Source organism: Neodiprion lecontei, chromosome 1 (assembly GCF_021901455.1).
Source record: "Neodiprion lecontei isolate iyNeoLeco1 chromosome 1, iyNeoLeco1.1, whole genome shotgun sequence".
NCBI lineage: Eukaryota > Metazoa > Arthropoda > Insecta > Hymenoptera > Diprionidae > Neodiprion > Neodiprion lecontei.
In genome coordinates, this window is record NC_060260.1 from 30,366,748 (window position 1) to 30,393,993 (window position 27,246).

General features: G+C 37.4%; 2 protein-coding genes across 5 annotated transcripts; one reads left to right on the forward strand and one right to left on the reverse strand.

The window, feature by feature from the left end:
• Positions 1 to 486: 486 nt before the first annotated feature.
• LOC107224393 (rap1 GTPase-GDP dissociation stimulator 1-B) lies at positions 487 to 27,242 on the reverse strand. 4 transcript variants are annotated; one of them, XM_046743352.1, is made up of 12 exons: positions 25,075 to 27,242; positions 8,490 to 8,572; positions 7,898 to 8,209; positions 3,892 to 4,035; positions 3,294 to 3,530; positions 2,945 to 3,111; positions 2,620 to 2,851; positions 2,349 to 2,495; positions 1,764 to 2,159; positions 1,478 to 1,610; positions 1,075 to 1,343; positions 487 to 954 (listed from the first exon to the last, which is right to left on the reverse strand). In XM_046743352.1, the coding sequence occupies exons 3-12, from the start codon at positions 7,929 to 7,931 to the stop codon at positions 815 to 817; spliced, it is 1,899 nt and encodes a 632-aa protein (XP_046599308.1). In that variant the 5' UTR covers positions 7,932 to 8,209; positions 8,490 to 8,572; positions 25,075 to 27,242; the 3' UTR covers positions 487 to 814. The 4 variants fall into 4 exon arrangements, with proteins under 4 accessions (XP_046599308.1, XP_046599314.1, XP_015519909.1 ...); XM_046743358.1 differs by lacking the exon at positions 25,075 to 27,242 and adding an exon at positions 13,328 to 13,450; XM_015664423.2 differs by lacking the exons at positions 7,898 to 8,209; positions 8,490 to 8,572; positions 25,075 to 27,242 and adding an exon at positions 4,484 to 4,973.
• On the forward strand, positions 5,416 to 6,302 carry LOC107224380 (transmembrane protein 242). The gene is made up of 2 exons (XM_015664406.2): positions 5,416 to 5,585; positions 5,798 to 6,302. The coding sequence occupies exons 1-2, from the start codon at positions 5,471 to 5,473 to the stop codon at positions 6,187 to 6,189; spliced, it is 507 nt and encodes a 168-aa protein (XP_015519892.1). The 5' UTR covers positions 5,416 to 5,470; the 3' UTR covers positions 6,190 to 6,302.
• Positions 27,243 to 27,246: the final 4 nt, after the last annotated feature.

The window sequence follows — 27,246 nt, forward strand, 5'->3', positions numbered from 1 at the left end:
CATCTCTTCCAGGCCGCTCCCACCATTCGACCCATCAGCTTCCAAAGAGCCGAAGATAACTTATTACAATTACGAAACGATTATGCTAGATTACTCATTGTCAAGGAAAATTCATCCTAACAATATACCTGTTTAATAAACGTTAGTCCTAAGGATTATCCTTCATTTATTTTATAAATATATTTGGCAATATAACATTTAAATACAATAAGATAAATTTAGTGCATTATGCGTATTAAAGTCGATTTCAATAGAATAAGTTAAATTTTGGTCAACGAGCGGAATAGTGATAGTTAAGATAAAGTAACACAAGAACATTAGTTGGAAGTTCATTCATCTAAGTGCTCGCAAAAACGTCAACTCCTCAAAAGTGCAATTAAGTTTTTTTTATTCGTTTTTTTAATAATTGAATTAAGTATTAAAGATTTTTTAAATTTTACTGGTAACAGTAATCTGTACGTATAAAATACGTATCGTTTGAAACACATGCGAAATATCAACACGTATTATGGCAGAAGAGATAACACTTTACATGAAACCACGATTTTTTGGATTTTTTTTTTTTATACCTGAATTTGCTGACTTTAAGAGGATGCAGGCTCAGAGAGACATTTATACGAAACTTTAGATAAAACTCTGGGTAATAATTGTAAGACACACTCATATAATTACTAGAGTAAAGAGATTTAAAGATTCTACTAAAGTTTGTCCCGCGATTTTTACGTAATCGACCGTTTCGTAAGCTCGGCCGCGAATTGTAGACCTATTGGAGCCTTATCTGCACCCCCTCAATCCCTGCTCCAGTATTCATTAGTTAATCAATTTCTGCGCCCATCAAAAGGCATAGTGGCATAACTTTTTCCATCAAGTCGGGAATGTTTGCAGCACGAATTTTAAGCAGTTTCTTCCACGCTGCGGGCAACGCCGACTTTACCAAATGCTCTTTTATCACATCTGAAATCAAATTTCTGATAGTTGTCAAGCCTAAAATCGTATGAAACATTTGAACGTAATACGTTTACAGTTAACTTTAAAATTAATATGAGTGTCAGTCTTCACATTGGAAGCACATACCTGATTTCACAAGGCTATCGGTCAACGCTACAGTATTATAAATTATGGGAGACTCAATCTGAGGACCATGTTTATCAAGAAAATCGCGAATTGTCGACCCGATCTCTGCTTCAATCACAGGTGTTTGAGATTCCACTAAGCTTATAGTTGTGAGTATAGTCAAGCTTAGCAATGCCTCATTCTGCATTAAAGCATGTTGAGCAGTCAACATTTTGACCAAATGTTTAATAGCTCCGTGACTTATAATTAACGATGCGACTTCTTTATCTCTGAAACAAGATTTTTCTATAATTATCAGTTTAATGATGTCAGTATATTAGCAATTCATAGCTTACATTGAATCGAGTCACCCCGACTCATTCTGTTCGAAATAAAAAATTTTCGTCACTGAAACAACGCTCACCTGCTATTTTTGATTAGCCAAGCTAATAAACGATTGGCTTCACCTTGTACTCCTGGATGATCCTCTGTACCACACCATTCAACCGTTCTTTTAATGAGATCTTCTCTTTTACCCAAGGAAATCGCGGCCTCTTCTAGATACCATATGGTACAAAATCAGAAAATTAAAAAAATACTATCTAGTTTCACACATTATCATGCACGACTACATTCGAGTAACCTAGAGATAGAAATGTATGAGAGAAATGTGATGATAAAAAATATTAAAAAATGTTAATTAAGCTTACGTTGCCCATCGATGACCATTCTTAGTGTGCCCAGCAGTTTGAATACAACAGGAAACGTGGGAATATCTAACATAGGATAAACAACATCGACGAGACCATCCGCTAATACCAGTGCTTTGTTGCAGGAAGGAATGACAAGATTACGAAGGGCGCTGAGCAAAGCATGTTGTAATCTTATGGGGCAGTTTCTATTATCATTTTTGCTCAGAAGCCGCAACAATTTTCGATGGACTCCTTGAGTAACCATGAGCTCGCAATGCGTATCACTTCTGGCAAAATTTCCCATTGCCAAAACAGCCGCAAGCTGCAGATCCTCGTCGTCACTTTCCAACCAGTCGACCAGCTTCTTATATACTTCTCCATTGCTACCGTTGTAGAGAACATCCATACTATCATCTGCATAAGAGTAAAATTATTTTCAATATGATCGTTTTGCAGTTTTCAATTTTGTCAGCAAATTTAAACATGATATTGACATTGTTGACGATCTATGCATATAAAACTGCATCAGGTTAAGTATGTCAATTACTTGAAGGGTGATAAATACCCTCCCACTTTCTTGAATAACTAGCATCAAATATTTACCTCCAGTAAGAATTAAGACAATCAAATCGCAAGCGACTTTCAACACCGATCGCGCCTCTTCGTCTGTACAGCGTGGTCCATGTTTTTCTAATAGTTTTAATAGTAATTCGCACACACCAGCTTTTGCTAGTAATAATTTTGTACTTTCTGTAATGAAAAAATACAGGATGCATTACAACAATATCATAAGTTTATTTTGGAATGTAATCTTGATTGCGAAAATTATCAGCAAAAATTCAGATCGGGAAAATACTTGTCTCTAACAGTTTACCATTTTCTGCTTGTCCATGTAACAGCTCTAGGCACATTTCTGATAATTCTGGTGATGCATCACTCGCTAATATATTAACAAGTATTTTAGTTAATCTTTCATCCAGAACCTCTTGCCCCAAATCGGTTAATATTCCTAATATCAACATGGCATGGGTTGCTGCTTCGCCAGATGTGGTGCCATCAGTTTCTAAAATACTGCAAACAACTGACAGCACGTTGTCATCCAAGGCCTGTAAAATTTATTCTGTAATAACAAAATGTATAATGCTAACAAAGTCGAAATTACTGTATAAGTGCGAACGGATTTGAATTGAGTAGTTTACCTTTTTTTGTAAGGCAGTCTGATTGATAAGAAAGTTCAGTAAAAAGCCAGCAGCAACATTTCTCAATCCAGCAGCTCCATCACCATCACCCAAACTTATCCCCATTTTCAGGGCTGTTAAAATGTATGTTAATCCATTCTGCTCGTCCACCAACATCTTTCCCTTGTCTATATTCAGGGAAAATAACAGTTATAATTAAGTTTCATGTACAGTAAAGAACAACTATAGCAGAGTGTAATTTCACAGTAAGACCATTGCATATTGAACATCAGATAACATATAACGAACACCCACAGGTAACACAAATAAATTACACGATAAGATAGCTGCAATTGGTTTATAAACGCACCATTTTCATAGCAAATATTTCCCAGAGCTCGAGATGCTTGTGTCAGAATATCAATATCATATTCTCCTTTTAATAACTCTACTAAAGCCTTAATCAATTCTGGGTTTGTACATTTCTCGCGCCCTCGATCGGTCTTAGCTATTTCGGCTATCGCTCTTGTAGTTTTCGCAACGATTAATGGTGACTCGTGCTTTAGAAGTGTCAGGAACACATCATCGATAGCAAACTCTAATGTTTCTGTAAATAAAAAGGTAAGCACATAAGTGTTTGAATGGGCAAGTGCTTTAAATCTGTTCTATTTCAAGTAAAAGTGGCAAGATTAAAGTATGGAAATCGGGAAACTGCTAATACTTATTTCAGAACCAGATTGCTATGGGCTTGATTCATTAACAATCAAAATCGTAAAACTCCTTCAACTAATATTGTTGATTTATATACCATGTATGTGCATGGACTTGGTTGGGCTGAAAGAGCATGCGCCAATACACCCATATTTATTACGCAATCAGCCTGGCTGCTTGGCAGTGTGAGCGCATTGGTGCATGCATGTTAGCCTGCAGTAGTCCATGAGAATGAATGGCGTAAAAATAAGAATCACCTCCGACAGATGTTTTGCTAACGTTGATCAGAGAGTCCAGTATTTTCATTATGTTTGTGATACCATTTTCTTTAATTTCATTCCCAGATTTAATGGCATCGAGCAACTCCCCGAAAAGTTTGTCAATATTGTGCGTTGTTTCCCCTGGAACAGTGAAATTCTTTGTAAATTTGTTTTCACGGTACATTAATGAACGGAAATCTGTCCCTCCCATCTCATAGGATTATATATTGACTTCATCATTTACACTGAAAAAGTAGACGTAAAAATTGATCATTTTAATTTTCTCAAGTAAAATCCGAGTTTTGAATTTCACACTAAGAAAATATTGTAAAACAAATGCTGAACTTATAAATACATATAATTCGTTAAATGAAAAATGATCTAAAATAATAACGAATCACAGATTTCAATGGAGAGATGAAAAACATGTTTACATGGCCAAAGTAGAGTTATAGGCTGGCCGTTTATGCGAGAATCATTGTTGTTTCCAGGTACATTAAAGATTACTAAACAAGTTGTGATGTATAAAAAATATTTTTGTGAATAAAAAACGACAAATGCATTGAAAACGACATTCCTTTAAACTTACCTTCCATTATTATGACGTACTTTCAAACTTCTTTGGTGCAATTTTGGTTAATTTAGTGGCTAGTTACTTAAAAATAAATGTTTACCCCTCAAAACATTTTTTTTTGTGTTGTAAATATTGGTGGGTAGGTACAATGTTTTGTTGATATAGGAAGACAGAACATAGCCGGCCTTCAGAAAATTGACATGCGTCGATGACGTCTTCATTTAATACTCCCTTTTTCGGACGCTAAAGATTTAGGAACATAAGGAGCGTACAAGCGGCTCCGTTGTCATTCCCCACAAAAAATCTGCATCACGGTGCATATCCAAGGAAAAAATATCGCAGGCAATTTCATCCCCGACGATAACGGAATTTTAACGATATCAATAATACCGATAAACTCGATGAACTCAAGATTTCCGTAATTCTACATTGAATAAAAATCATTAATAGTGCGTTCTAAAATACACTGGCAACGCTCCAGCCTCTAACTATTGACGACACTTGGACGCAATATTGCACGCCGCCCGAGCGATAAGCGGCCACGCGCTAGGTCTGAATTCTCCATTGCCAACACAATCGACTAGGGAAAAAAATTTACTGTCGCAAAATCGGTTTCCGTCCCAGATTTTTGAAAGGAGCTACTTGCCATCTACTTAGACGCTCAGCCAATTTCGTAAAAATGTTACTCCGATAGTAAGCAGAGTGATCGATGCGTGTTTATACGATATACACATACTCTGATCTCTGGGTGCGTGCCGAAATTAGCTTCCAGTACCACTCATCTCTGCCAGTACTGTCAATAACTGTTTACCTTATGCGCCGCCGAGTTTGTGATCAGCTCTACCTCTGTCCTAGGGAGTTTTGAGCGCTGTCAGCTAGTTTCGAAAAATACCCTCTATTGTATGTAATTCCCTAAGAACAAGTTATGCAAACAATGGATAGAGCACGCTACTGACGTAGCAACCGCCTTTGGCAACCGCTTTCTAAAAGTGATAGATACAAATGGCTTCTGATGGTGATAGAGGGATTTCGGATAGCATTCAACCGTCCAAAAATGTCACAAAGCAACTGTCCGGCAGTGAAAAAGAGTTGGAAAAGAAGAAGGAAAAACTTCAAGGTATAATAGCAAATAGTGTGATATGTTCAAGGAGATTTACACAATCATAACCTCTTTTTGTTATTTACCGATTAGGAAGACAACAGTTCAAAAAAATTATATCCTGATAGGATATTTAGAGATATAGCGTGTAGTGATATTATAATTATAAGAATCTAAAATTTATTGATTCAATCAATATTTCTGAATGACGATTACAACTCTGATTTCAGCGGCAGTTTTTCTGACTGCTGTAACAGGAATAGCAGCAACATTGGGTTTTGGAACAACAGTAATTGCAGCTCGAAGACAGGATCCAAAGTATTTTCAAGAAGGCGTTTCTGGGACAAAAGCAATGACGGAAACTGGAGCATCGTTAGCTCTTAGAGCACTAAGCTGGGGAACATTGTACGCCGTAACTGGCTGTGGCATATTATGCTACGGTCTTTGGAAATTTTCAGGAGCGTCTAACGCAGAGGAGTTCAAAATAGCCATGGGTTCAATGTTGCCTAGGATATCAAAAAATGACCCACCTCAGAGTAGGACGGAGTTCGAAGGACTTACTGATTTGTTAACATACATCTCTGAAGATTGGGGTAATGAAAAAGCAAAAGAATGTAAATAAATCATGATGTTGTAATACTGTATTGGTAACTCATTGTTTATATGTCTAGTCAAGAATTAATGATGTGTAACATGTTTTGTAAAGAGATACAAATATATAATTCGAAATAGAAACACCAATTTTTTTTATGCTTATCCAAATATTATTTACAAACAAGGCTAACTCATTTCCCCATGATCATCAGAATTTTTATCACTTTTTTAGTACATCATGATCTGATCTTTATCAATGTCTAACAGCGCTGGACCTAAACTTAAGGTGCTGGCATCTCTTATCAAATTTAACAGGCAAATAATCAAAAAATTGGACTTTGGAACAATGTACCTCTTCATTTCCAAATATGAAATAATTATTAGAGTGAAATTTTAGCCCCTTTTTTTTAATGCCTGCAAACTTCCACCCATCTTAGAAATTTTTATACAAAATTCTGTTGCGGCCCTCGCATAACGAGCAAAGTGTGCAGCACATGGAGGTTGACACAGATTGAAATATGATAAGATTTGAATCCTTGTAACATAGCAGACAAGCCATTGTCGGTAGATTTTTACACATACTTAGTCATGAAATAATCTTGATGGATGTTGAACCCATATCAAAATGAAAATAAAAAACCACTGCAAAATGAAATCTTTCACATGCTCGTGCTTGTTGCCATTCCTATTATTTAACACAACATATGTTGTACATAATTCTTGCTGACCGACTCTATGAAAGTGCAGAATGGGAAATTAAACTGGCATATGTCATGAGTAAATCGAAACTGAAGAGTAAATGCTTCAGCTGCCTGCTTAAATATTTGGACAATGTACACCGCCAGTACAAATTGCTTCAGAAATCTTTTCATACGGCCGGAGTTTGCATGATGTAAACGTTGTACCGAGTTCGAAGATATTGGCAAATGACAACTCGATGTCTGAAGAACAAGAGAGAATGGCGTGATTATGAACTTGCCTGTGCGTCATATCATGTATTTACGTTAAATTAAAATTTCATTATCGTTTGATCCTTGAGTCTGGTAGCTACTTAACATTCCATGATTCATTCAAATGGACGGAAGAGTAAAGATTGAATACCATTTCACACTCTAATTAACATCTTCTTTGGGATTCACACTAGTCTTTAATGTTCACAGCCCATGCACTTGACACGTCGAGCCTATAGTTTACGGGCATACGAATTGCTGGAATCGTTTGAAAACATTTCATCCCTTGATATTCCAACTGTGTGATTAATGTAAAAGAGACTTCCACGACAACGCACATGTCGTAAAGTCGTCTTTTAGCCGTTTTTACAAAGACGTCTTTTACGCAAAGCAAAGAGGCGTCGTGAAGCTGTCTTCCTTGTTAGACAATTTTGAGACATGGATTTTGATGCATCGAAAAGATGTCCTGAAGCCGTCTTTTTGTAATACGCTTTCTCACCGTCAGATGATTCTACATTTCGAATAAAGTAAATCGCATAATGCACAGTCAACGCGTCGTTAATCGTAGTCAAAATTTTTCCATTTTTTTTTTGGTCAAAATTAGCAAATGTGTAATGATTAAAAAGTGTCTCTTTTTTTAGCAGTTCAGTATCCTCAGTCACTACTGTATACCTGACCTTTAATAATTTATGTGATATCAGATGCTTAAATCAATTGCGAATTAGCTGCTTTGATGTTACAACAATTTTCTAGCCTAGATCAACACGAATAAATGCTGTGGTATACCTTTGACCTCGCATTTAACGAACTCGTGAGCCATAATATTACGTTGTGTTGGTCTGTGTTAGGAAATTGATGTAGAAGATAATAATTTTCATGCATCGAAAGACGTCCCTAGGCCGTCCAATAAAGGATGTCTTCAGAATGTCTTCTTTGAACGCTAAAAGATGTCGGAAAATGTTGCATCCGCCATCTTTTCGACATCTTTAAGGCATCTTTTAGGAGTCTCGTAGGAAAAACTGTAAGCCGTCTTTCCCGATCATATGGCGTCGTTTAGACATCTTTGAGGGGCAGGTATCTTTTCTGGGTCGGCTGTACCTGAAATTTCAAGTGCCAACTTTAGTTGATAATATGGGTGTATGTATTGCGATTATAAGACTTACAAAATACTAAGTACAACTGGTTTAACCAGGTCAATAAGTACTGCTGTGAAAAGATAAATCAGGGAGAAATTTGGTTCGATCTTGAAACATTGTTAGAAAAAAATAATAATGCGATTGAAAGACTCAACAACCATTTGAAATTATTAGATTACAACAATTGCATTAAATCAACTTCCTTGTACTTCGATCTAACGTAAGCATAACAAAAAACGTACCAGCTGCATCACGACTTAATAGTGGATCCGTTTGTTATTTTATTTCCACTTGTTTCTCTCTCGTTCATTCGCCTCTGCAAGTTCTACGGCAAAATACATCAAGATAAGATTCATTTTGTTTATATTTACTGTAAAATAAATTACGTAAATGTGTAAAAAAAGGGAACCGAAAAGAGAGAAAAATAAAAATTAAAAGAAACCTTACCGTCAAAGTTAGCTCGGAAAAAAATATGCGACTAGCTTTGATGGATTGCAAATGCCATTAGGACTATGATCAGGACCAAAAAAATTATTCGCATCGTAGTCGAGGACAATAATTAGCTGAGCGTGGTAAGCGGATGCTGACCTCAGAATGTAAGTAATATTTACGCAACAGGCAACGACGCTGCTCGTTTATATAAAAAAAAAAAGATAATAATAATATCGGTGCTGGAATAATAAATTATATTTAAAATACCCGTGCATATTCTAATGTAAGTTTGCATGAGCGTAAATTAAGAGATGAACATAGTTCAAGTGTCCCAGTAGTAAATTACAATGTGCACAAAAGATGCAAGCAGTAATATCACAAGCGGGACATTACATATAGTTTTCCGTAAAAAAATTTTCAAACCAAGAACAGCGATTCACGGAGACGAGCGAAATCTTGCTTACATATATCGTGACTTGCTCAACTCTGCGGTATCGCTTGTATAAATTTAATGTCAAGAATGAAAAGACGATTAACTGAAACTAATGAATCGAATTTGGTATACATGTAAAACCAGTATTACAACCAATAAAAGAAAGGACGTTGATAAAAAGAAGAAGACGGTCGGGAATTTCCATTAATATTTGTAGTGTTTTTACCATCGACACGGGAATACGAATTACCGAACCATTGATCGATAAATCGCATTTTTTACACCGAAGATATGTTTCCTTCCTTCGTGATATTATCAAAAGATTGCAAGTGGCGTTGAAGTGCTCTTTGAAAGGTCCGTGAAGATCAGTTTTAAAATAATTACACAGTCAATCCATTTACAGCAGACCTTAAACTCACACGTGTGCAACTAGTCATAGAAAATGTGACGCGTTTCATGACTTGCGATACGTCAATGATACAAGTCATTTTAAATTCGTTCTACAACTCATAATTTGTTCGATCAAATTACCTGCTCAAAACCTTCAATAATAGGTTTGTGCGTTGCCCGTGCGTGTATTTAACTATAAAACACATGTGATTTTTAATTCGGAACTCCCGTTGACCGTGACACTATTTTTGTTTACTCCATGCTCTAGGGCCAAATTTTTCAAATCTGGGACTAGGATCTTTGTCAGTAAAATGAAACGTGGGTCGTGTGATTACGATACGCTTGTTGATAAATGTTTACGGTGTTTCGAGCGTCAAACGGTTTCACCCATGGCCAACGGTGAAACACGCATACGGCCGCCGAGTATTTAAGATATTCATCTGATTGTGAGTAATGTGATTTCGGAAATCCGTGCTGAACTTTACAACGACAGCGAAACCACATTGAAATACTGTGTCAAAGATTGCTTATACCTATGCGTACAAAATTTTTCCACTTGGCTGTACAAGTGTGTACTTGCGTTGAACCAAAAGATTTTGAACTCTGCATGACACTTGCTAAAGCAGTTACTGCTTTGGAATCCCATCGTAAGTCAAAAAATGGCTCAAACTGAATACATGCACATACCTACTTAATTATGTAAACAGCAATCAACTGCGATACTCGGAAGACGTAAGGTAAATATTCGTGAAATGAATCACTTTTACGTGATTCAGTATATGCGAGAAAATTTCCAGGTCTCTGTTGGATTTTTACCGTGCCCTGAAGAAAGTGAAATATTAAATTTATATAAATCATTCCAACATCGGTTATAATGATGACGCAATTTATCACCACGTAGTTACCAAGAAATTTCCGCGATTATATTCTCATTATACAAAAATTAGAAAGTAATCGATTATCAAAATTGTCGAGTTTTCTTAAATTTACACTAATGTATTAGAACTTATGAGTGCAGGATTTTATAGGGTGACGTCAGAACGGAAAATCCGGGAATCATGAGCATCGAGAAGAGTAAGGAAAAAGTCAGGGAGTCAGAATGGAATACAGGAAAAACATACATTTTTTATAAATTGATTTCAAACTTCCGCAATAGTTTGTAAATTTAGCTAAGCTAACTTTCGGAAATGGTATTGATCGATTTTTAGATATTTGTGAGAAAAGAAGCAATTATATGTATTTTTGAAACGAATATGTATTGAAGGCGAACAATTCCTGGAGCTTTTGGTCATAAACGCTGCCCAACATTACCTTAATTTCGTGGAAACAGCTCAAGGAATTCTGAACTTTTTGACGGGAAAAATCAGGGAATTTTATTTCAGCAAAATTTTCGCTATCCGGATTCAGTGCACTGATCGCCACAAAATAGGCTGAACATGGATCGGACGAATGCAGTTAGATCGGTAAAATAATCCGGAAACATTTAAAGTGATTCTGCTTAATTCAGCCGTATTAAGTACAAAGTCTTACTTCCAACAGAACGCGAGGAAATTTTTATTATTTCAATTGCATTTGCTCAAACTATCTAGAATCTCTCGTTGACGATCTAAGAAACGCGTGTCTATATACCTATTCGGTTAAAAACTCGCGCGTAAGAGCAAGATAAATGAAATGACGATAAAAACTGACAATCAAGTGATTAATAGATACATTCGTATTTTAAAAAAGATGCGATTTTACTGAACAATAATGAAACACCAGCGTAGTTTCTCTCTAATTTCACAGACAGGCGATCCGTCGACCATATGCAAACCAGATCTGCGTGATAATTGCAGTCCACGTTTCTGTCGCGCTATCACCGTACAAATATAATAATGAATAACTAAATTGCAGAGAATAAAATTCGAATAGAAAATGGGATGACGCAGGAATGAATGGCAATGAATACGGAACGAGGAAGAATGGACAGGTGTCAAGGCAAACACGGCCGAGAGAGAGAGAGAGAGAGAGAGAGAGAGAGAGACCTGATAGTGTCAAGTGCAACTACGTACGACGGTCGAGTTCGATGTCACATAATGTAATTATAACGACGCTATCGCCGTTGCGGGTCGTTTAATTTGCATTGCACATTGTCCGGCTTCTGTCGAGCCAAGTTTGCGGCAATGTTTTGAATAAAATAGGTAAGAGGTCAGACTGAGCTGCGAATATCGGAAATAGATATATTTGACAGGGGTCGAAAATTTGCTGATTTTGGCGATTTTTGATGTGAAACATCTATAGCCGCACGTAAAACAGATTTCTGGCGTGGCGACGCAAGCCGTGGCGACGCGTCGCCACGCTATATGATGGTAGTACGGTGTGGCGACGCGTCGCCGTGCGCAATCGACTGTGCATTGTATACTCCCGGAGTGTATACAGTGTTTTGTTTTTGTTTACTACAGTACACATAACCTGTGTTTTACTTGAAAACAAATTATTCTGATAATAAAATGTCTGACAGTAATAATTTAGAGAGTGAAAGTGATCAGCCTCCTGCAAAAAAAGCAAAATCACCCGATGACACACTATCAAGTCATCAGTAAGTTAATTATATTTTTATAATTAAAGTGTGCATTTATCTGTGCATTAAGCACGCGTATATTTGGTGTGTTTTTTTTTTTTTTAATTGATTATTAATTTTAATTAATTTTAATTTTTTTAAATTGATTATTAATTATAATTAATTTTAATTTTACAAAATAATGTCGATGTTTCACATCTGCCAGGCGTCCCGTGACGGCTCATTTTTTCTTCTTTTATTTTTGTTTATTCTTAAAATACGCTAATCAGTCTTAATTTCTTTATGTCAAATCATAGCACACATGAAGAACATGACATAAATTTTTTAACCTCTAATTTTGGTTCTATGTTTTTTTTACATTTTTTTCCTCAACGGTTTCTCGAAACGTGGTTTTCCAAAACAATGGACACTCTCAAAGGAAGAGTTTCCAAACTATCTGTCTCAAATTTGGACACAATATTCTTTACGCCATACTTTATTTTGCTATGGAAGTTTTTTTTTTTTTGAAAACTTCATATTTTTTTTAACGAAAAACTGTCAAAGCAACAAGCTAAATTCGATACTTTTTTTCAAACCACCGCCATTTTGTCAATTTTGATTAAAAAAAAAAAAAAAACCCCATAACAAGATAGCAACTTTCATACTGATTAATAATCTTTTTACTTTATCTTAAATGATTTTTACGGCCACAACCGTGTCCACCATGGCGGCTTCTTTTTTTCGAAGTCGGTTTCAGCTTCATAGAATGGATTCGAAAAGTAAAAAAAAAATGTTAAAAAATTGATTTTTTGTTTGTCACAAGAGCTTTGATTTGACACAAAAATAATTTTTTTTTTTTTTATACATATATATATATCGTTGTTCCCGCACATCACTCGCCAAGTTGTTTGCCATTTATTACGCTACATTAAAGCGCACGTAACGCTTAGGCTACAGGCTCTCAGCTGAATCGGTATGAAAATATTTGCCCGTCATGCATCCCGATAGAAATGCGTAGATGCCTATTACAGGTTTGGCCAGACGAGTAAACGATCATCTCTTCGTTTATAATACCCGAAGGCAATTGCAAGACACAATAGCGGCGAGGAACTGTTATTCAGTAATACCGACGGAAGCGGACCGCTTATTATCCTGCAGCTATATTCTTACGTCAACGAATGAACGAGCTACCGTCGCCTCCTTTAAGCTTTGCAACTCCAAGAGAGCCTGTGTTAACCGAATTGCGATACCGAACGGGAAAACCAATGATTGAAAGTCTGAGGTACCTGGCGGTTCCATCGTTTCTACATCTACCGGGTCGATTCAATTAGTCGTCGGTCCCAAGACGAATGACGCTGAAATACTTGAGTTTCATTTTCTGCCCTTCACTTCGCTTCATCGGCCTCAATTTTCACTCTCCGACGTAATTCTGTTAGGACGTTTGCCGCGGAGAGGAGAAGGTGAAAAACCTTTTACCTCGACTAGAATCGCGTCTCTCTCCGCATAAGGAAGAAACGCGTCACCGAGTTGTCGAGTGACATAATCACGGAGAACTTGTTTAGCAGTCGTTCATGACTGCCGTGTCTTCGACTTACCGACGACGCTCGATCCCTATCTGATTCTTCTAATCGGACCGTAAGATCACGTCGATGTAGGACCATTTCGTTAGACACAGCATCGCGTTCCGGCTACCGCTGCGTGTTTTCTTACTCCCGAAAAGACCGTGTTTCGGAATAAATTAGAAGCTATATCATAGGTATATGCGAGATAATCGGCGCTTTCCTTTTATACGTCAATTTTCTCACACAACACGGCCCCAAGTGATTTGTGACAGTAACTTGATGTAAAAGGAAAGCACCCAATTGTACGAGATTTATCTACACTGCCCGGACCAAATAGGTATAATACGCGCAGACATTGCATAAAGTGAAAAAATTAAGTTTCACAAATAACAACAACAACAACAAAAATAATAATAATAACAATAGAAGCGCACTTTCCGTTACGGCGTAATCCTGCAGCATTTTGTTACAAGAAAACGAATTATATTTTATCCGGAGAATGATTTTTATCTGTGATAAAGAAATTCTGCAAAATAGGCAGGTATGTGATTTAATACCCGATTTGATTAGCCGGCTCATGCACATTAATGTTGAGTTGTAGCATAAATGCGAATGAACTTGAGAGTTTTCCAGTGTTTACTTATCGACGTATATATTTGCACACCAAATGCGCAATTAATATTGGCATCAAATTATTCAAATTGGCATTACATATTAGCCGCGTAAAATTCCACTCCGAATAAATGTAAAGCATTTACACAAAACTTGGTAATTCAGTGCCGCGCGTCAATGCTATTTAATCGTTTGTCATAATGATACCATTTAACGAACTGATGAACTTTCCATGACCAGTGTAGATAAGGTAAATCGACTCATTTTAATCAAGACTATACCAAACGAGCACGTAATTTGCACAAATCGCGCACGTCGATCTTCACGTCATATCGAATGTTAAAAAGTTGCAGGAAAGAAGGTTAGCCATCACGGTCAAAGCCCGAGGCGTAGAAATCGGAAATGAAATTAGCTGTCATTCTCACATTTTTCGTCAGAGATTTTGTAACGTCGCTATTACGCGTCCCCTGTAAGATTCGCGTTAAGATAACGGGGTTAAAAATTCTTAAATTCTTTTCATCTTGATATATCTGACACAGGCTTCGTCGTTTGCGGTACAAAATCAGGGAGTGATTGCTTAGTTTCCACTCGTCAACGTTACACGATGTAAACAACATTTTGTTTACAGCGACGTCAACATTCTATACCTGAAATTCACACACGGTCGAACACACGGACTCTTTGCGGCATTATTAATATGCCAATGCCATGAATACTTAATTATCTCCAGCGAAAGGCAAGACTAGAAAACACGGCAACCGATGACCTACATGTTCGTACGATTCTTCGTTCGCCATGTCCGGTAATATACGTGGACTTACCAACTCGAACATCGCTCCGTAATGGCAAAAAAGCGACCCTGTATGTACATATTATATTATACATTCGCCCAGAAAATCGATCGCTTCGCAAATAGGGAGCTGAATCATTGTACAAGTTGTACTTGTCTGTTTTTCCTCCGTTCTTATTTCCTCGCGTTTTTACTACCGCATCAGCACCCGGTACGAAAATTCTCACGCTTCGCGTTGTCACAGTGAATCGTGTATACCTATGAACCGACTATGTTTTGGTCCGGCACACGGCGTGATTGCGTCGGAAACGGCCAGTCATCCTTGGCTAACGTACACCTGACAAGCAATACACACCTATCTTTGGGTCTATTATCCAACGCGCCGTTACTTTCGCTGGCACAAGCCGAAAAGTACTTATTGCAAAAACGCGTAACGAGTATGGGATATGACTCGGCGTATGTATGCGCGAGGTAAAAGTCACGAAGCGCGTAGATCCGACCGCCTGAAACGCAGCCTTAGCTGGTCTAAAGACTCCTAGATAAAATACTGCAATTCGATAATTCAATTCGATTTCGTTCGCCACGAGCAATTAATTGTATACCTGGCTCGTTAGTTCGAATTTCAAATGTACGCCAACTCGTTCCGAACTCAAATATCGCGCTTACTTGCAATTAATTGTAATTTCCCCCTTGCAGTTCATCGGTACGTAAACTATCAAAATATCACCAACACCTCGATGATACAGGACAATATTTGGAGGATAATGTACGTACAAGGTCGAATTTGTAACGTAATCTTATTACGCTGTGTAAACGAGTGCTTAGACCCGATATATCCGTGATTTTGAATGCTTAAATGTGTCTCAACTGCCTTGGATAAACCGTAATCTGCGTAACTGAACTGTATAAACTAGATACAAATTTCTAAAAAGGTGAACACCGGCCGTGTTAATTATAGATTCATCAACGTTCGTTTTGCCATCAAACGTTAAACAGTCTTAATCTCTGTGATATGCAAACAACGTGCAATTTCTCGCACGGTGATATCCTGTACCACGATCTCATTGGCTGATGATTATGCTTTGAACTATTCTAGGTAGATAGGTGTGAATTTCGAAATATCGATTGAACTTTGGTCAGCCAATGATAACCAGCCGCAGGTTATAAATGATAAATTAATGCACCCTAGTTGCAAGAGTATAATAATATTATTGAAATATCAATTCGGCTTCAAAATTTAAAAATACAGTTGGAGTAAATGCGCAGGAAGAAAAAATGTAAATAAGATGTTTAATTAAATCGAATCGATTACGCTCTTACGGTTATCATTCGAATTAACCTCAAGCAATCTTATCCAGCTTCAAATTAATTCTCGTAGCACGTGTAAATTACAACGATGGAAAATAACTTACTGCAGAAGCATCAGCTGTGCACTAAGGATAACCGATCGGTTGAATTTATTGCATTCAAGTTTAAATATCTACTATGCTCTTTGATGTTCGGATGGAGACTATTTGATACATTGTTTATTAGTTACGAATGATAGACGATGAATTTGATAGGATCCAAGTTCAATTTATTAAATATGTCAAATGAATTGCAAGGGCGGCTATGAAATCGATTTCACAACACCATGCGGCTGATTTCAAATTGATCTACGGATACGGGCATATATGTACAATAAATGCTAGATTATTCATTGCAGCTGAGATATCGTCGTGTAATATTGCATCAGCGATACGGTTGATCAATTTTCTGTTTTGAGCAAGAATTTCCAGCCGTAGTAAATGGATTATTTTTTGTTAAAATTAATGTATTTTTAATAATCCGGAAATTCAACTTGGAATATAATTCCTGCTAAATGCTAATTAAGTTCGTTCCAGCTGACGATCAATTGGATTCCAATTATGCTTGACGTTATACGATTTGTCATTAACATTTGTCCCCAGCTCGTAAACGCGTAATATTCCGCTTGTCGTGTGTATTACCCATAAGTTCCTCGAAACGGGTATATAGTAAAAAACACTTGCAATTACTATCGAGCAAAGCAAACCTGGCATACAATCGCATTGAAAAAATTATCAAATATCGCACGGACGAAAAATTATAAACGTGTTATCTCATTCTAATAATGTTTACCTTAAATAGTTAAAAAAAATGCAACCTCGAATAAATCATACTTATTTACTTTATTTTAATATATATATATATATATATATATATATACACACGATATTAAGAAGTTGACAGAATTATGAAAATGTTTCTTTCCTATTGTAAACAAACTTCCACAATTACTCTAAAATATCACAAGGCAATTCATAATGTTTCAATATTAAGTAACTATATTAATTTTATTTCTACTTCATTCCTTTTATTGTTGTATTGTATTCTATTCGTAGCAAAAGCACTCGCTGTTCTTAATACTGCACGATCTCACATTATATTAAATGCCAGAATTCTTTTCATGCGGGTACACGGAACAACAGATCTGACATTACGTACAGTACCTACATAATAAGCGTGGTGCACATTGAATTTTATCGTTTTAATATCGAAATTACAGTTTTAAGGATTGAATGGTTTCGTTGCATAATGATAAATGATATATCGTGTCGTAATGGAAGACAGAAAATACAAAGTTAACACAAACACGTATCGCGATGAATTTATAAAAACTGTAATTACGATAGAGAATTAGCTTAGGTATTATCGAGCTTTCTACCTTTTGCTATGACGACATTCGAAGCAGGAATAATGTATACCTTTTTTTCTAAAACTTCAGTTTAATTTCATCGATATTTTGCGTAATGATCTCTTCTTCCGTGCAATTAAACGATGCAATGATTCAAGATATTCACTTTCGGGAGAGAGTCGCATTCTTCCGACTTGCACTATTATGCTTTCTTTGAAAAATATCCGGAAACCATTCCATTATGAATTAATCAAGTCCACGCTGCATCGTGTAATTAAGTTCTACATATCAATCATTACAATAAAATACAATTCCTGTATAATTACATAATAATATTGTAATTACCATCAACATACGCTTTCATACCTCATACCTCAAGTTTGAACTTACTGTATAATAAATAGGTATTTAGTCGCGTTAGAATAATAGTAATAATACAATAATATACACTTTGCATACTGTGCATTTATGAGTATACTTAAAATAAGAGCAATAAAATATATTTGAGTCGAAATTTTTTTATTACCGTCGTATAATCATACACAACGTTACATCTGTAATATTCTGTCGATAAAAATTTATCCTGCGTCGCAAGAAAATAATTATATTACGCAACAAAGTGTAACAGCAAGACGCTTTAATGGATCTGCACTTCGAAATACCGCATCAAAAACAAAATAAAAATAAATAATACACACACGTATAATAATTATTAAAACTGATATTTGCAAAATTCTAAGAAACAAAATGTATAAACGTTACACGAGTATACGCATATTTACTTACGAATTTATTTTACCAGTGTGACTCTTGAACAACGTTTAATAACCGTATGCGAAATTTTACGTCATCGCTGTACACACGGGCAAACGGTATGGGCGAAAAAAATGTTACACGCGTCGAGGATTGGTCAAGCCTATCGTTTTTCCATCCAAATATTTGTTTCTCCGCATCAGCCGTACGAAGGCGTTATACGACCATTGCAGAGAGTTGACAGAATAAAGAAGATATAAGTAGTTGAATAAATAAGAATGTAAAGTAAAGAGGAGGCAATGTTCTATCGCATTTCAACGCAATTACTTTGCCGCTGTGTAACGCGAATACATTACAATTTACAACGTTGCGACCGGATACCTAAAAGAATTTTCGGATACACATAGTGATAGGGAGATAAAAATAGACCTGTACGCCTATACTCTAAACCTACGGTATATAACCTATAACATACGTATATAACCTGTTACAAGATGAGTGGAAATATTCGCAAACCTGTGAAAAACGGCGAATATTCGTGCTGCACACACGCAGCGTATAATAAACAATAATGGTGGGCAGTATAAAGACGGTAAAAAAAATTCTCTGACTTTCAAAATCAGATTTCTTCTCCGACTAAAATGCTAAGTAATAGGTAAGTAAATGAGGGTAAGTAATTAATAAAGCTACGAATTTATCGATATTTAAAAATATGGTCACAATCTATTTAACGGCGACGGAAAGTAATTCGTTTACATCGGAGCTTGAGCACAGAAATATTTTTCTAAAATTATTTTGTCACATAAACGTTTATAGCGAACATTTTCTATCTTATTTTTTCCCCTAACAAATTGAAAGACTCCCGGACTTTTCCCTGATTTTCAGGTTCTCCCTGACGAGATGCCATCACGAATAACCGCATTTATTACACACCCTGTATAAATCAAATCTGGTGGTGTAGTCAGCTGCGGTTTTAACATATATACATATATACTTCAATATCTACATATATCTATATATAAATTCTCCTGGCATTGGGCTTTCGGACGCGATTAAGGATTTTTTCGCTTTGGAATCAAACAATATTATTTACCGTGTATGTATATATATATACAGTATCATAGAGGTCAAAAGTCGATTTACGTAACGTATTATTTGAAAGGACTATTACATTACATATAATTACAATATTTTTCTATTGGATTTCGCCTTATACGGATGTAATCATCGGTGGCAGAAAGAATAAACAAAAAATCGTGTGCACTGAATACGAACATTTTTTTTTTGTACTTCAAATCCATCGTTAAAACTAGTATAACAACTATACGCGGCAAGATTCTTAGATTATTTTACATATATGTGCGATAACGTGTTAGCGGTGAGAAGCTCGAAGTCCGTTTAAGAATTCCAGCTCCTCAATTCTCATACTTTATTTATTTATTTTTCATCTCAGAGAGTCCTTCTCTGCATCGAACCAAATTAACAACTTCTTACGTCATGCAGCGAGAAAAGAGAGACCGTCATACGCGAGGTGGCGCATTAATATAGTCGAGATCATATTCTTATTACAGATACCTGCATCATGCGGTAGATAAAAATTGTGCAACCCGAATTGGTAACCAATGTAAATACACGCCATGTTACGTCGTATACATATTTTTTTTGTGCGAGGAGGTTAAAGGTGAAGGTTCTGCAAATTAATTTGCGCCTCTAATGAAAAAATTCGCATTCGTTTAATACGAGACATTTCAAGATACGCGATCATAATTTAATCACCACATTATACAATGCGTACCTATGTAAAACATGCGTATTTATCCACTTGCTATATTGCACGCATACTTCGATATATACAAATACATTCGCATTATACATATTCAATATACGCGCATATTTATATAAATGCATATATTACACATATATACGCACGTACGTATATAAATTATATCAGTAATGATCTGTAGTGTAATTTCTTATCTGATACGCGATAAACTTGCGAGCATATACGATTGTCGATAACAATTCGTTATCTCAATTTGAGTTTAATTTTTCGTTTCTTCACAAACCATTTTTCCATCTCGTTTTGTCTCAACGCTTCGATTATGCATACCTATGCATATATACACAGCTACTCGTAATTAATTCCCTAGAAAGACAGACTGGGGTGGATTTTAACGCCAGGCGAGCTTTGAACCACCCTAGTGAGTTAGTAAAGAACATTGTCAACTCAGGACTTTCATCGTAACTCGGTTCAAGGTTCTAAGAAACTAGGGTCGATTTTTCCACCCGTCTGTCGTTTCCGTTACCGTTCAGTTGCGGTATGTTGATTTTTTTTTTTTTTTTTTGCGTTACTAAAATGCATGTATTCAGGTATCATTACGGTACTCGACCGTAAATAGTCGTACATACCATTTACAGCCATGATTTCCATAGTTCACGACCCATTGTATAATGGCAGAAGAGAAAAAAAATCATACTGATTAAATTAATTTTGTTCGTAATATGTATTGTAACTCGCAAGCAGAAAAGTCTAATTTGAAAACAATATTTTACGGCCTTTTCGACAACTTTTTTCACATTTAAGTACTTTAAAATTTCTGATTTTCAAAGTTATAAATAAGTATACTTTTTGAACAGAACAAAACAATGACAATTTTTCTTCTAAAACCTAATGTTCACTCATCAAAACTGCGTGTCAAATTTGACAATCGGTTGATTACAAAAAATATACGAATTCGTGATTGAAATGTGACGTTTTTTTTCGTTTTTCCAGCACTTGGTGGTATTCGAATGAATTGTCTACCAATTGAGCTTCAATGAAACTGACTTTGCTACGCGTCATTCTCTTTTATGTTAAAAAACGAAAAGATTTATCTACCCGCGCGCCGCGTTATTTTTCTAGGAACGATTTCACAAACAAGAAACGCATGCAGGGGTGGACATTCGACTCGGGCTGTAGTTTAAGGGGTTAAATCTGGGTATAATAAAATTGATTTTGGGTCTTCAACGGATTCTTAAAACATAACATTTCAAAAGTATACTCCGAAAATTAGAGTATGGCGGTTGAATGCGAACCGTGCGGTGCGTTCTCATTGACGAATTTCTCTGGCGTTAAAACTTTTGATTAGCATAATTTTTTTATAAACCGAGAGTCACAAAGGCTCGAGAGAGCTGCGACGGAAGTCGCGGCCGAAAAAGCTAAAACCGTCGAGCAAGAAGGTGAGAGTTTGGTGAGCCGGCGAAAAAAATTAAAAACGACAAGCGGAACTGATTGTGCCCGAGGACTATTGAATAGAACACAAGATACTTAATATCATCACTCTCTTCGCCACTGTTGCCACTTTCGTGAAGTGTAAAGAGTGCGACGATGAAGCAAGATTTTATACGGGCGTAACTTACGCCTCGACTTGGCTTGAAAATCGTCGTCATATGCGACAATTGCGACGATTGCACAATTCCATCGTCATATTTAAAACGAGGTCGACGGTTCATATTTACGATGAGAGTTCTCGGTCTCGGATTGGTGGGCACCCGAAATAATACATAATTCCTAATTACATGATTTTTAAAAGAGTTTTCAACGAATTGGAAATAGAAGAGACCGGTAAAAAAATAATCGTCTACGATCGACCGGATCGAATGTTTCTGGCGATGCGACGTGGAAAAAACGAGGTATCACTTCGTTGTTTCGAGTTTCTTCTATTATCGGATTATACCATACTGGAAAAGTTCTCGACATCGTAGTGAAAAGTTTGTCTTGGAAGATATGCGAGACTTGGCGCGCGAAAAAAGATACTGCCGAATACGAAGAGTGGTATGAATCACATAAATCCATGCGTATCAAAAACTACCAAGGATCCTCGGGTAAAACGGAGGTTGACACCATCGTCGAAATATTCGAGCGTTCGCAGGAAAATTACGACGCAAAGTGCGCAAGTTAAATATCGGCGGTGGCGACATGCGACAGTAAAACATATACCGGTATTCTAAACGCTCATCCTTAAGTCATTCTTTTTATCTCCTTACTGCTGTTAAGAGTAAGGAATGCATCGGTCGGTGCGTGACGAAAAATAAAAGAAACAAGCTATTATATTTTAGATACACATACGTTGCGAAACAATAACGAAAGTTGTAACCAGCTGATTTCGAAGATAAGCCCAAAGATTACTCCGAGTGATAGTGAGTCCATCTCGGTGAATGTAGCTACATGTCCTTTCAACGAAGGATCTGTTTCGCTACGGAACATAACGAGGAAGGCTTATCATTAAATTTTATCCACGTATAAACCCGACCTAAAACTTTAAACTCGTTTTTCACAAAACGGCTTTTTCAAAGTCGGTGACCACGATATCCCAAAAATCAATGCATCGATCGACTTGAAATTTTACAAGTATCTTTTACGTATCAAAATGCAGTGTTGGGTCGAAGGAATTTTTTTTCGATGGATGGTTTTTTTTATTTTGTATCAACGAAAGTGGATGCGTTTTTCTCACCGAAATTGTCACGGCTGCTTTCGACTGCGGAGATTTTTTCGAGAATCAATATTTCATCGAATTCTTCGACTACTCTATCCCCGTTTCACGATGTTAATTTGCCTCAAGCTCGAGTCTTCGACGATCACGCGTATAATCAATGAGTAAGTAACAGTATAACGATACTTCAATTATACAACATTCTATATGTATAGGTCGGTAAATAAATATCGCGAGCCATGCGTTGTACACAATAATTTTTCCACGATCGATGAATCTTCCTGGAAAATATCCATGGATAACGAATATCGTCAACGCGATCGTGGGGAATTTGTCGGTAGTGCCGAGCAGCAGACTTCGAACCGAAGTGAACTATTCCCATGGGAAATACGTAATGAGCGGCACGCGATTCTTCGTCGCGCACGAGTCCCGCGATTCCCATGGGAATCGGGCCGATGAAGACGCGAGGCGTAACCTCGAGATTCGTGACAATTCTCACTTAAATATACGCGAGGCTCAACGAGGAGAACAACTTGAGCGTGTTCACGTATACCATATAGCGGAAAACCTTTATCGACCGGAGGTTTCCTCTTGCTTCCGTTGCGTTCGTATCAAGTTAGCCAAGGTTGCGGAAGCGGGCGTGGATCCGTGCTCGTTTATACACACCAGTGCAATTTAATGGGTTAAAGTAGAGAAGCCGGTCCCCGCAGCCTCATCGCATCGCCGCTCATCTCTCGCTCTCTCTTTCTCTCTCTCAACTCTATTTCCACGATTTACGGAAGCGTCGCGATTATCCGGGTTACCGAGGCCGGATCGAAGATACCTTTGCTCAAACGATAGCTCTGAAATTAATTGCCACCGTCGTCAATTTCCTTTCATCGGGCTACGATAATTTGCCCAATTACACCGCATTGTACATGCCCAATGCAATGCGCGCAGCCGCCGCTCTTCGGGTGTGTTTGTACGTATGGATGTGTACGTATACTTGGGCGTATAAGCGAGTATAAGTATGCACAATACGGTCGAAGCTTAGCCAAGTGCCGGCGCCCGACTCTCGACCCACTTTCCTGGGCAAACATTTCCGAGCCAACAATACGAACCAAGTGCAGATCCGCGGAAATGGAGAGCACCGCTTTTCATATTTATATTTATCGCCATGTGCTTGCGGCGTTGGTGCGTCGCTGACCGTTTTACACCCGATTCCGTAATACGTTATACGGGTTATGCCTGTGTAGGTATACTGTAAAACGTATACTCGAAATTTAAGCTCCGGATCACTGCAATCGCGACGTTAATCGGATAACTTCTATCTTTTTTTCTACTTTCCCCTGACATCCGTCATATCGACAACTGACTAGTCGTTGCATCATACGGGACGTGTTGCTCTGTTACGTCAATTACGATACAAACTCGTTTCAACTCTTGCATATCCGAGTTTCGGGGTCTTTTTTCACTTCTTTTCCTTTCCTTTTTCAACACCGTTTTTTTTTTTATTCATCTCACAAATCAAGATAACGGACCTCGATTCTTTCAAATTTGTAGATGCGGAACGCGAGTTTCATCCTGCCGTGTGTGCCAAAGTCGATTCGATCGCAACGCATCTAATACCAATTTTCACGAAGTTTAGTTCATAAATCAGTCTTTAGCCGAGTGTAAAATGTCCAGGGTTGTAAATTTATCGAATCATCCCCGTAAGAAGCATGACGATATTTCGCTACTTCAAAGAGTTACCCGCGACAAATTAAAAAAATCATTCAATATGACATAATATGCACGAGAATCGAAATGATTTATGTAATGCGTTTAAACATAGTTCATTACACAAGACTTTGTCGGTGATAGCAAACGACCATACACATCTAATTACAACACAACCGGGTGTATATCCCGACGAGCCATAACTTGAGAGAGGAAGAGAGAACGAGAGAGAAAGACCGTGAACTTGATTACAGTCGGCCTTGCTATGGCGCATCAATTAATACGTAAATACGCGTGTAACAAGCGTTAATTTATCCGCAGCGAGAAAGCGAAGAACCTATGAGAATTTTTCATCAACATTTTCAACTATTACAGGTATGGACAAGCAGATGGGTGTAAAAATATCGCTCGACAAATTTTCACGTGCACACCTGTACGCTGCGTTACATACCAGTAATAAGATGTTGAAAGTTTCGTAGGACTTAGGACGGCTCGTCGCGAATTGTCAGCGCATTCCATTCCGTGCATGCGTCGGTATGCCAGAGCGTCGTACGAGGAGTCTTGATAACATACATAATATATCCTCTTTACTGTCTGACCAACTTTTACTTTATACTTCCAGCGGGGTGGACGAGCGTATTCCTCGGCCTTCGTCCCTTCGCGAATGTTAATTAGCGATAGGCCTGCTGCAGAAATTGTTTGTCGGAACTTTCGTTGACAGATAAATTTGCATGCGCCGCGCCGATGTGCTTTTACACACGTTGTACTTGAATCGAGCCGAGATACATGTATATGCGTATATGCGTGTGTGTAAAATATAAGACAAAGCGGAAATATCTAAGAGGACTCTTTATCCTTCCGAGAAATCTCGTGCAGATGGGACTTGATACCGGTTATGCGAGATTTATTTGAGAAAAATACTTCGAATACTCTTAGTTTGCTGAATTATGCAATAATCGCCGTGCTCGATGTGACTCGCGATGTTGATATTGACCCCTGGAGGCACTGCAGATACGCGATACGTGACAATTCACATAATATCGTCGCGGGTGAGAAAAAAAGATAACAAATGACTACGTGAATATGATAATATGAGAAGGAAAACCGTTTTTTTTTCCGCAAAAAAAAAAAACACGCATGATGCAAATCGCACACGTAAGAAGTACAAAAAAAAAAAACAAAAACTCGGCAGGCTAATCTTTGCAAATTCGCGTATCGTGTAATAAGCTGGACGTTTCGTTATTTCCATTTTGCACGGCTCGATTCAGCTTCGGGATTTTTTGCGTGTGTACATAATCGAGGGTTTGCCGTTTTATCAACCAGTTGCATCATGTAACCGTATGTAAGGATAGTTACGTAATGCTTGGGCCCGTTACACGTGGCCGTTTTTTTTCTCGGAAGAAAGATCAAAAAATTTCCGCAATCCACGATGCTGTGTGATTTGCACTCCACAGAGTATTCCGCTCGGTCACCTGAGTTAATACGCAAGCATTACCGCACAACGTAAACAAGCTGCAGAAATGCGGGGTACTCGTACTGTGAATGTATTTAAATTTTTTTGAGCACCCAAGTATAATTATACATGATAGTCGTCAAATTTCTATATTATCTTAAACGCGCCTTCACGATTTATTTGCACTTTTGGTCAGCACGAATAACCCGAGTCATCTTGCGGTTTGGAATTTCCAACGCAGACGAGTCGTTTGTAACCATGATTTACGGCTTACGATTAGCCCCGAATCGTCGCCCGTTTATTGTGCCAGGAAATTGTCATTTTTCCACGACTGCCCAGCACGTCGATCGCAGCGTTAAGCTTGGTTGGGCGGAACACGTTTTCTCACCACGCAATGGTAAAAGGACAAATTGACAACGATACGGCGGGGAAATGATCGAATTTCGGATCAATGCCGAAGGTTTCGAAGCATAAATCAAACTGACGCTGAAACGTGTCATATGTAAATAATTAATTTCACGTAGGAGTTTGTTTAAGCAAAGCCTCGAGCAAAGCCACAAGTTTCTCGAACACCCGTACGCATGCATGAATACGTATACCCATCGTCTGCATATGACGGGGAAAAAAATTATGTCTGACAGCGGAAAATAATTTCTATCGTAAAATAACTTTAATCACGCATACACGCACACACACACACACAGAAAATACACACGTATTGGGTTGAAATTTACAAGTATCGAGAAGTTTTATTATATTATCGCAGGCGAGAATAATAATAATGGTAATAGTTATTCGGTCGATGTAATCAACGACCCCGAATATATCACATCATGTACGTACAATTCTATATGTATCAGTGATACACTGCACGTGCGTTTAGAGAAGATAAACTCATACTCGTGACGATATAGCTGATACGATTGATTTTATTATTATCCTTTTTTCATCCAATTCTATCTTAATTTGTGCTTTGAATTCAGTATTTTCGATTCGTTATAAGTGTATTGTATACATATATTACATGTATATCGGTTCCTCAATGCATTGTTGAAACCATCGTTTGTAGTTTTAGGTAAAGAATCGACGAGCGCATTGTACTTTTCTGAATGTCATGTTCAGCGTTTATTCTTCATAATTGAAATAATCGTGTGATTTTGAGCGTTTGAA